General features: G+C 39.9%; 1 protein-coding gene across 1 annotated transcript in view; it reads left to right on the forward strand.

The window, feature by feature from the left end:
• MYO3A (myosin IIIA) overlaps positions 1 to 11,885 on the forward strand; it is a 116,322-nt gene that overhangs the window by 97,249 nt on the left and 7,188 nt on the right. The window contains exons 30-33 of the mRNA XM_031059326.1: positions 979 to 1,102; positions 1,975 to 2,884; positions 3,551 to 3,689; positions 11,672 to 11,781. Of these exons, the coding sequence (XP_030915186.1) occupies positions 979 to 1,102; positions 1,975 to 2,884; positions 3,551 to 3,689; positions 11,672 to 11,781 (1,283 nt within the window). The remainder of the gene's footprint in view (positions 1 to 978; positions 1,103 to 1,974; positions 2,885 to 3,550; positions 3,690 to 11,671; positions 11,782 to 11,885) is intronic.

The following is an 11,885-nucleotide window of genomic DNA, read 5'->3' on the forward strand; positions in this document are numbered from 1 at the left end:
CTAGGGTTGGAATAATTTTATTCAAAATCAGCTAAGGCTCAGCTCATTTGCCCTCATACTGGTATCTAGTGACATTCGAGGTGCCCTGGTTATCTGGTCTGGCCTCCAGCTTTCTTTCACCTGGTATAGCCAACTTTTCCTGTCCAGAAGGTCCCATCTGTCTTGCTCTTTCCGCCAGCTCCATGTGGATGCCTTGCTATCCTGGAGCACTTCAGATGGCACCAGATACCAACGTGCTGGCAACTGCATCCAGGCCCCAGTGACCTGTCAGCACCTATGTGACCCAGGGAAGGCCCATGTTTGAGTCCTTATTTCTGGTTCAAACCAGAAAATTACCCTTATGCCTCCCACAAAGCACTGGTAGGGAGGTTCTCTGCCACGGTGCACCTGGCTACTGTGGAGCTTAGCACATCTTTCATGCTGAGCATTTTCATTTTGAATAATCAGTCTTTGCAGAAGGAGCATGAGTTAAGTCTTCTGTAACTGCTGAGCTGTAAAATTCTCAGTTTCTCTCTGATCTATTGAATGTTCAGCTAATTCCAAACCTGTGCCAGTTGACAGCCTGGTAATCTCTATAGGCTGATAATCAGGCATTTCCCATGGAAATGAAAGACAGAGTCAAATCAATTGCCTGAATTAGGCAAAGCAGGTACATTAAGCTCAGAGTACTGCGTTATAGAGGCACTTGTATAGCTCTGTGTGCTTCTGTTTTATTCTGCATCTTCCTATATTTTCTTTAGTCCAACAAAATATGAAGAAAGAGCTTGTTTGTATCCTCATGTAGAATGGGTACAGCTTTCTGAAATCTCAAAAAGGTTTTATGGGAATCATTTCAGATGAAACATAATCATAATAGGCACCCTGGTTTGTATTTCCTTATTAGCTTTTGTTTAATGCTGTTAGTATTTGACTGTCTGAAATGTATGTGGCACCCATTGCTTGTTGCCTAAGGTTGTTTTGCATTACAATTTGTATCAGTTGCCAGAGGATACTTACTCAGGAAGAAGAGAAAAGAACTAACTGAAACAAGAAGCAAAGCAGCAATAACAATTCAGTCTCACTACAAGGGATATAAGGAAAGGAAGGTCTTCCAAAGCCGGAGGTAGTGTTATTTTCTCTTCTGTCACTCAAACGTGTCCCTTTCCAGTAATTACAGCACTGAATAACAACAGTATAAGATAAGAGTGAAGAAAATTAGGATTATTCTAGATTTGTATGCAGAAGTAATGTATATTTATACGGAGGGTTTTAGTGGCAGTAGCCAATTTTCTTATCTTTTCAAGCCCAAAGAATAAAGGCACATTAAGGAGAAAGATCAACAACACTGTACCTAGCTGTAATGGTAATGTAACCTATAGATGAGTCTCTTTGGAATTAGCTCATAATAAAAAAATGTTCAGACAAGAATGAGATAGATATCTGCAAGGAGCTGTTCTTGTTTTAAGTCACTGTTCAAGATAAGCAAAGGTGATGATAGAGGAAACACAGAATACCTTTAGGATTGTGTGTATATATATACATTCTTTAAATGCTAAGAGGTTCATGCCTTATGTTTTTGTTAACATCTAAATTAATTCTTTACTATTTTATCTTATTATTTATTAATTCTTTACTGTTTTACACAACCTAGATTATCTTCCTGGCAATTTTCCATTAAGTTTAACAGGGACGTCCATTTTTACTTAAGATATGATGATGTTGATGATAATAATATTATCCCTTTTCACTTTAAGAGATACTACTACTACTACTACTACTACTACTACTACTACTACTACTAATAATAATAATAATAATAATAATAAAACAGAAATTGCTATCTTTAATTCCAGCTATATGCACTAAATCTTTCCTATGTTGCAATGTATCAAATTGCCAGTTAGTATACAAAGACCACCAAATGTAGTTGTAAAGTTGTCTCTATTCTTCATTTCCTTCAGCTGTAATTTTTGCTCAAAACTCTGTTCCATTCAGGGAATCACTCAGAAAGCAAGAAATTGAAAATGCAACCACTAGCAAGAAGGAAAATGATGAAGAACTACAGGATCCTGAGGAAAGTCCAACTGAGAGTGCCCTCCCTAGAACAGAAGAAGAAGCAGCTGCCATAGCAGAGGATGAATTATCTGCTGTAGAATTCCTTGAAGCACAACTGCAGCCAGCTCAAAATGATACACTGGAAGAAGTAGCAAGTGAAGAGACTCAAGATGAACCTGGTGCTGTCACTGACAGCAAGTGCTCTGGGTACAGTGACACAGGGAACGGAGAGGCGCAACAGCAAACATCTAGTGAAGAAGAGGCAGCTCCTGTGAAGCAGAACCTGGCAGTAGAAGAGGTTAGTGAAGGTGAAGAACAGGACTCTTTGGAAGAGTTACCCAGCAAATCTTCTGTCAAAATCTCAGCTGAACCTAGACCCCAGCAAGAGCAAGATAATCAAGATACACTCAGTGCAGACTGGCAAAATCAAGAATCTGCTGTGGTCCAGGCCAGGACCAACAGAGATGTGGAAAGAAACTACCTAAAGCGTGAAGCAGCGATGCCTACAGGAGCTAAAGGAATCACAAGAAAAGAGTCACTGAGAAGAAGCTCATGGAAGCAGGCTGAGGCAGAAAAGCAAGGTTCAGAAGACAAAGAGAAGGCAGCAGTAGTAATTCAGAGTAATTACCGGGGTTACAGAAGGAGAGGACAACTCAGAAAAGAAGGGAAACTACCTTGCAAAAGTCAAGAGAAAACAATAAAGGAGCCAACAGAAGCAATACACGTTCAAAATAACAATCCCCAAACAACAAAAGATAGGGAAAGCACCAGTACAGAGGCTGAAGGCTCTAAGACACTGAAGGGAGACTCAGAGAAAGAGGCTTGTGATTTGGAAGCCTTTTCACGACAGGTAAGAAGCTTGTAAGCAGTGTAGGTGGAGCATAATACTCTGAGCAGTGGCAGAATGGCAAAGTTATTTTACTGACTTCTATGGCACCAAGGTTTTGCTCTCTCAACTAAGACAGAGATTTTGTAATGTGTGTTCTATGAAAATGCATATTTTGGTTTGCAAGAGAAAACAGCCTTTTCAGGAAGGAGGAAAAGTCAAAGAGTACTGGCAAAAATAATGTTAATCTGATTTAAGTTAAATGCAGAAGCTTTGCCTTTCAAATGTTTGTTTATCCATCAAGGTCCCTACAATTCAGTACACTTGTGAAATGTCCCTGTAAATGAAACTAAAGCTGCTGTGCCAGTGTCAGAGACTTGCACATGTGGAGAGAAGTATGCCCACAGCTGTGGAAGCAATCTTGCATCAGCAAGGCACCATCTGCCCGTGTGTGTGAACCAAGGAGAAGTAGCTGTAGGACTGGACTGCAATGTTGAGTTTCCTACATGTCTTTTTTTTCCCATCTTCTTTTTTTTTTTCAAGAAATGAAGAGGTAAATGTGGTAGGAGTATGCATTGCAATCAGTGGAGAAATACCTTTTAAATTAATTCTCTAGTCCACTATTTTACCTTTGATTACCTTGGAACATGTATACTTATTTCTATAATAATGTAAAAATATATTTTTCAGATATCAAAATTATCTGAAGATTACTTAGCATTGCAGCAAAAACTGAATGAAATGATATTGTCCCATCAGCTGAGACCTGTGATGATGTCCAAAGATAACCAAGCTAATGGCCGGCTTTCTTCTCATGTTTGTCAGTCAGGTAATGTTTAACCTTACTGTTGGCAGAATTTTCATTTGTAAACAGGACTGACAAGAAGCTACTCCTGGTCATGTCAGGGAACAAGGAGATGAGTTAATTCCAGCTTCTCATATTACTCTGGCTGTGTATTTTTGTACTAAGCCCCATATCAGTACATGTCTGGAACACAGTTCCCAGATAAATACCCAAACCTGGTTGGGATTTATGTATTTACCTTTTTTTTTGGTCTTTTGTTTCAGTGCTGCTTAGGATTGCTGAATGAATCTAGACACACAATCACTAGGAATACTTTTATTTGGTAAAATTCCATATTGACTCTTGTTAACTCAGTTGTCTCTCAACTGTGTGTGCTATTGTTATGATATGGGACTATGCTTTCAAAACACAACAGTTTTTTAGGTAATATGTCAAACAATTTACTAAAGTTTATGACATATATGCTGAGCGAATTTTTAGCTATCTACAGATACAACTGAGGTTATTCAAAACCTGTAGCTCCTACCCATGTTGGTGGGTATATTGCATGTATTGCATGTATTGTAATTGCATGTAAAGTTTTATTAATATTCAGCATCAATTTAACTCACACATTTAAGAGGGTGTGATCTCTAGAAATACACTTCAGAGTTATTTATATTCTGGTTAACATGGGCAGTGAAGGTTCCCAAAATGTAAGCAGGCTTGAATCAGCTTGGGTGGCAGTGGGGAAGAGCACTGTGAGAATAAAGAGGACATGGGATTCTGAGCATGCAGATCATTAAGACCTGAGCTCCAGCAAAAGGACCCCAAAGACCTGACTGAGCAGCTGAGACCTCTTCTGTTGGAATAGATGTAACAGAGAATTTTCTCAGTTCATGTCCTGGGCTGCAGATGTGGAGGATGAGGGCAGATGTGGCAGATAACTGGCTGTGTCTCCATTTGTGTGGCAGGGCTTGTGTGAGCTCACTGCACTGCCTCTGGGGAAGAGCTGGGATAAGATCTAGGACTGTCTCTCACTGCCCAGAGCTAGCTGTGCTATTTTCATTATAACATTGTGGATTCGGTTGTCATGTGTGATGAAACTTCTTTCTGATGTAACTTTCAGTTCCCATGACTACATTGAAAAGATCTTAAAAGTACTTCAATCCTACTTTGGAGTCCTCTCAAATGGGCCAGCTGGTAAAATGAGGGCTTGGTGTTTACACCTCTTAAGTGCAAACCAGCTGCTGGTCGGTAATCTCTGTAGTTCAGCCTGTTTCCAAGACCAGAGTCTGAAAGAGAAAAGAAATGGGAAATGGAAAACTAAGTACCATGAACCTTTCATTAAAGACAGAGCAAAGTTTGTGATTGTCATTAATGGTCTTATATTGAATCCTCTACTAAATACTGCTGATTTTTTGACAAGATAAACCTGAGAAATTAAAAATGTATGCTTTGGAAAATACCTCTTGGTTCTAACACATTTTCCAACGGAAGCTAGAGAAAAGAGGTAGATAGAGGGAAAGGGAATATACAAATCCTTGTTTTATCAGTTAAAAATCTCATCACTTGCACGAGTGAACCAAGTGAAAATGTACCAGTATGTTCCTGCCATGTGCAAAATGCAGTGAAGTCTACCCTTCACACTGCTATTCATTTAAGTAGCTTTATAGTAGACAAAAGCTTGCCAGGGCTTGTCACCTGTGCATCCAACCCTGCCTAAAGGGGTGACCAGCCAGCCACTTCCCTTTATCACTGAAAATGTCACGCTGCTGTAAAACCCTGCGGTGTCCCAGTGCAGAAGCTTTCCAGTGGTAAAGTGTGCTGACCTGTCCACTGAAAAACCTTCCTTGGTGTGGAATGGGAACTTTCTTTTTCCACACTTGAACATAATTCACATGACAGGAAAACTGTCTCTTTTCCAGCTATGACCAATGCACACGATAGTGAAGACAATAATTCCACAGTTTGCCTCTAAGCCAGTTGGAAACTGGCTTTATCATAAAGCTGCATTGTCTTAAGTAGATGTTTATTACAGCAAATATGATCTAACTAGATGCAGAGAATATTTAAGCAACAATATGCCTGTGTTCAGTTCATTTAAGTTGTACTGTCTAAAACACAGGAGTTACCAACATTCTGGATATCGTATTTTCTTCTTCTGTGGAATACAGTAAAATATCTACAAAACCCCCAAAGATTGGAGGTAAGGTCCTGCAGATGGTGATGCTAAAGTGAAGCAGGTAGACGAGGTGACCCACTGCCTTTTTAACAGGGAGGAACCTTCCTGTCTTCCTGCCTACATTATGTGTTACAGTAGGATTTATCCACACTCATTTACAGAAGGATATACTTTTACTGCAGCTTTCCCTCTGTGGCTGCTTTTCCTGTCCTACTCTTATGAAGGCAGGGATAGTTGAGCTTTAGGTGTTCTTTAAATCATGTGGTATTTACCTATTTGTAATTATGTTGGTCATTTACATTTATTTACACTTTTTCATCAGCCTCACTAGTTATATATGTTGTTTTACAGAACGAATTAATGAATTGCACATTAATTGTATTTTATAGCCAGATAGGAGAGCTTGGCTGCCTTTGTCTGTGGGTAGGTGGCCATTGTGCAGTAACACAATTCAGCACTTCCTCTGATACAATATTTTATTACATCTGCTACCCATAGAAGGGGAGGAACTGAGGGGACAGCCGATGGCATGCTGTGACAAATGTTCACATTTTTTAAATGGTTTGCTTGTTTGTTTGTTTTCAATAAAAATGCAAAGCTTGCAGTTCAAAGACCATCTGAGCAAAAGGTTAATTCAGCCTTAAATCCACGAGGTTAAGTTGTTCTTAAATGAGTTTCTTTGTTTTTATAAAATGCAGAAAGCAAGCCACATGAGGTTCCTGGAAAAAACAAAATTCCTCGTGGCTAGAATCTCTGAGTAGGTTATATTTGCTTCTTACATGCTTTCAGCCAAATGTAATGGCTGCACCCCAGAACTGCACCCTTGGACTGCTAGTGAGCCTTAGGTTGCTGTGGTGTCAAAACAGATGCACAAATGGCTGCTGTCAAGCTTTTTGAGATCAAATCCTGAAGTGAAGGGAATTTGATCATCATGGGAAGAAATTTTTTTTCTTTTTTTTTCCTGATGAATCATAGTGCTCATCCCTCTACTTATTAAATGACAGTTCAAGTACAAAATCTCAGGAAGAGAATTTTCTATATTTAGAATGAAATTTACATGGTATGAGGAACCCCAATGCAGCTGAGGCCATTTTCAAGTAAATAAGGCAATGAGACAAGCAGGGTTTTCATCCAGGATTCCTCCTGCTGTAGGCTGTCAAAGCACTATTTACAGGAATTTAATGGGCAGGCTTTGCAAGGAAAAGGGAGCGTGTGTAGCACTGGCTGAGCAGAGCAGCATCCACCAGCCAGACTTCCTTCCTTGCAAGTGAGTAGTCACCCAGGGAGCCCTGAGATGTGGGACTGGAGAAAAATGGTAGGCAAGCACTGCTGGCTGGTGGCTCAGCTACAGGAGTGGTCCTTTGGGCACCACACAGCCAGGATGTAAAAGATCTGTGTTGGGAGTTGCTCAGATCCATGCCAGAGCACAAGGTCTGGGAGGTTGTGGAAGTGGAATACAGCCATTTCCATTAAATATTCTCTCTTGAAAAGCAGTAACCCAAGTCACCAGACTTAGAAAAATGAGAGGTGCTGGAGCAAGTGCAGAGAAGGGCAACAAATCTGTGAAGGGTCTGGAGCACAATCTGATGAGGAGAAGCTGAGGGAGCTGGGGATGCTTAGCCTGGAGAAGAGGAGGCTCAGGGGTGACCTTGTCACTCTCTACAGCTGCTTGAAAGGAGGGTGCAGCCAGGTGGGGCTTGGGCTCTTCTCCCAGGCAGCTGGAGACAGGACGAGAGGACATGGCCTCCAGCTGCACCAGGGCAGGTGCAGGCTGGACATCAGGAGGGATTTCTTCACCAAAAGGGTTGTTAAGCATTGGAATGGATTTCCCAGGGAAGTGGTGGAGTCACCATCCTTGGAAGTGACTTAAGAAAAGTCACTTTCTGACTTAAGAAACAGCTGGACTACATGCCATGGTCTACCTGGCAAGGTGGTCAAGGCTGGACTTGATGATCTTAGAGTTCCTTTCCAATGTTTATTATTCTGTCATTCTGTATTAGTGCCAGCCAGAGAGTGACACTCAGTGGGGCTTCCCTTGGTGGGGCTGTGGGACTTAGGTGTGAGAGATAAAACACTGCCAACCTCTGCTGTACACAATCTGAAAGTTCTCAGTCTCTTGCCGTTCCTACTTCTAGGTCTGTGCCAGAGTAATCCCTCTGGGGTTTTTTCCAGATTGCTAAGAATTTGCATCCATCAACTGTAATTTCCAAATCTGGCTGTGTTAAATATCCCATGAATTAAAAATACCTAAAAGTCACTAACCAGAATGTTGAAGAGCAGTGCTTTTCTCAGTGCAAATCCCAAACTTGAGTAGTTGCATCCTCATGCTGTGTACAATTAGAACAGTAAAAAGGTATGCACATAAATGTTGTAAGCAGTCATAACTATTAGCTTCTCATTATCAAGTCCTGGAATTCCAGTTGCTGTATTTCCATTTTTACGGATTATTTTCAACTCCCTCTACAAAACTTAGACAATTACTGCTTTTCCTTTTGTTTTCCTTCCTTCTTAATTCTGAGCCTGGCTTTATACTTCCCTCTCCCTAAGATGTGGAACAGCTCTAAATCAAGCCTGTAACATTTCACTTAAATGACATGAAGATGGCTTTGTCTGTTTCTCCAGGTGGCTTAATAAATAGAGACCTTTGGTCCCTTAGATATTTATCACAGCTGTAACCACTATTTCTCCAGTCTTCAGTATGAAATCTGTGGTAAGTCATAGTTAATTTACATTGGCTTCCACAGATGTTGATTCCTCGAGATTGCTGTCTTCCAAGCTTATCACTGTATGTCAGAATGTACAGCCAGTTCAACCTAAAGGGCTGTTGATACTGACTCATCTTTATTCAAACATTTTTTGCTCATCCTTGAACTTTTCAAGCACATGCAGCTCTCCTCAGTTCATGCAGTTTGTGGTGGTGTTCAGGATACACACACATATTGTATACACATTTCAGCCTATTTGGAGCTTTCAGTGAGGGCTGAGAATGAAAGTATTAATTTGTTGTAGAATTGAGTGTGTGTGCAACTTAGGTAGGAACCTTTGTAGTAGTGCTAAATGAGCTAGTTGAGATACTGCTTCATTGCCTGCTGCAGAAAGGTATAGGCCATCTGGAAAACAAGTCCATCAAACTCACCATTTATTACACTTGGGTATTTAATTTACACCCCCAACCTTTAATTTTATTAAGTAATTTTTTTCTGTATTTATCAGAAACTAATAAAAAAGTAAATTTTACTTTGTGTTATCCAATGGAAGTAGCTACCACATCTTCTAAATTTCAGTAGCAGTAAACATGCAAATCTAAATGTAAAAGAAACTCACAGCTTCCCTTTCTGGTAAAACAAAGTAAAACTTTACTGTGTAATTTGCAGGCAAAACTCAGAAATGCATTTTCAGTCCTATATTCAGTTTTAAAAAGGAATGATGGAGGTCCAAGCTTAGATGGTTGCCTGCCTCAACATGGTATTTCTTTCTCCTCAATTCTTTTGCACACCTTACACACATGTACAACACAAGAGCTGAGATGAAAAGCTTTTTTTTACTGAAACCTTTATCATTGTCAAAATGGTATTTTTTTAATGTATAAAGCAGTCTTCTTTGCAGAGCACACACACAAGAAGTATACAAGTAATTTCATTTAGAATAATTGTAATCTAGAATACAATAATGCTTTATCTGTTTGACATTGATGAATTAAATAATGTAACAGCATACACAGTGATGAATTCTTTGGGGACAGTAAAAAATCTTTAGGCATAATGAGAACCTTTTCATTGGGATTTTCCTAGAGCTCCCAAATTGGCTTAATTTCTTTCTTCAGATTTTCATGCAGCCATGATCTGACAAAATTTTTGAATGTCCTACAGACAGGGAGTTAGGTGTTTCTATTCAACAGCACTGAATTTTAAGAGATTTTTTAAGGTAGTGTTTCCACTTTGGACTCCTGTTATGTTTAAAAATAAAATAGGGAAGGTATACCTCTTCTCTCAAACAAATGGAAAGTCAGATAACTCCAGCTGGCCCATTTGAAATACAGCAAGGTAGCAACAACCCATATTAAGAGCCCAGTCAAGCCTGCTGTACCTACTGAAATCAAGGGATCTCACTTATATTTAATACAGGCTACTGAAATTAATTTATTTCTAAAATTCATTGTTTAACATGTATTATCTGTAACCTGGCTTAGAAAAATACCATTTTTCTCTTAGGTGCAAAATGTTAAAAAGATACTTGTTCATTCATTGCAGAAGAAGCAGTCTGCATTTCAGATAAGAAACTAAAGCAGTAAATGTAATCATTATCCAAATACAATTTAAATTAACATTATTCATCCTGGTTTCTCTGTATATCCATGACCTTTGCAAGCCTTTATTTATCACACATAACAAAAAACTTAAACAGCTAATTTTGCAGCAGTCAACACTGATGTATTACTGATCATTTCTCATTTTAAATTATTGTGCTTACCTTACCCTTAATTAAAAATATGTCTGCTGTACATGGGAGAGTTTTTATTTCCATCATGTAAAAGGGTTTTTGATGGTCATAGGGGAACAAAATGGTGTTAAAGTCACTTCATGTGGAAGTTGATTATATCAGCAAAACACATTTTAGTAATTCACTGGGATCTAGATCCCCATTCCAACCTCACACCATATTCATTTATGAATGAGGAGATGTTTTTTCTCCTGGACTGTACTTAGTATATCTTTGATGGGACAAGGACAAGATCAAACCTCACTGGATAATGCAAGATACCTTAGACACTGTTTGTTCACTGTGCTGTGACTTCCTTCACCACCCCATGACCCACCTCTGCCATTGGTGTTCTGCTGCTGTGCAACCCCCTTCTCCTTCTTCATGAAGGAATTGCTGTCACTGTTAACATTTCCTGTAGCTGAAGGGAAGGAGACCAGGCTCACCAGGCTGTTCATTTGTCCCTCCAGGGCCAGTTCTGTGGTCTTCCTAGGCATTAGGAACCCTGCACTCAGTGTTGTCTCTGTGACATACCTATGAACCCAAGCACTGTCAGAATTGCATACAGATTTTCAAAAAGAAAATACACAAGATATTTTTCCAGTTCTCTATGTGCCAGCCAATGTAATCTGCAAGTCAGTGTCTAACTCTGAAGTGGGAGACTGCCAGGGGACAGTAGTTTGATTTTGTGTTAAAATCTTGATTTAATTTCTATTAGCGTGAAGGCGTTTTTCATATGTTGGTAGAAAGTTCTTTGTAGAAATAGAGACCAGAATTTGAGTACACGAACATAGACTACATAGGATGTGATGGACATGGTCATGCTGTGTTGCCCAGTGGCATATGATTTGGCTTGAAATGAAAAGCCTCAGCAGGACACCTGGAGGAAAATCTTCACTGTGATAATGTAGAGGACAACCTCTGAAACAGAGGCCTAATGCTATTTCCCTCATTCAGCACCTTAAAGATTGACTTGAGTCTGAAGAAAACATCATCCATGCCACACAGGTCCCCATTACCAGCCAGTGGCCTCATAGTAGCCATTAGCCTTCAGAGCCTTTTTCTGAATGTGGAGCATCAGCCCTTTTCAGAAGAAGAGGCCTGTGCCAGGCAGACCTCTGGGCTGTTCCAGCCTGGCATTCATTATTATGTGGCATTGTCCCTGTGGGCAGTCAGGACTCAAATGGATAAACCCATCCGCTGCTGATGAAAATGTCCAAACCAGTTGATTACTTGAATTACTGCAAGCAGTAAAAGTGGCTATGTGGATTTTTTCTCCCTTTGGTGAAATTCTCTCCTGTTTTTTCCAAAGGCCTCCAGTTCTGTGAAGAAATAAGGATCGCTGTCTTCTGCTTTTTTACAGTTGTGGCCAAAGTAGAAGACTCTCGCCCAATGCAGAGACCCCCTAGAAGGCCACGGAAGCCCAAGACATTAAATAATCCAGAAGACTCCACCTACTACACTCTAATACATGTGAGTTTAAGAAGCTTTTCTGGGCTAAAACTGTCAGATAATTCCCACCTAAACTATCTTTCTAGTTGCCCAATTCCCATTATTCTTTTCTAATGCAGCATAAA

Source organism: Geospiza fortis, unplaced genomic scaffold, assembly GCF_000277835.1.
Source record: "Geospiza fortis unplaced genomic scaffold, GeoFor_1.0 scaffold75, whole genome shotgun sequence".
Classification (NCBI taxonomy): Eukaryota; Metazoa; Chordata; class Aves; order Passeriformes; family Thraupidae; genus Geospiza; species Geospiza fortis.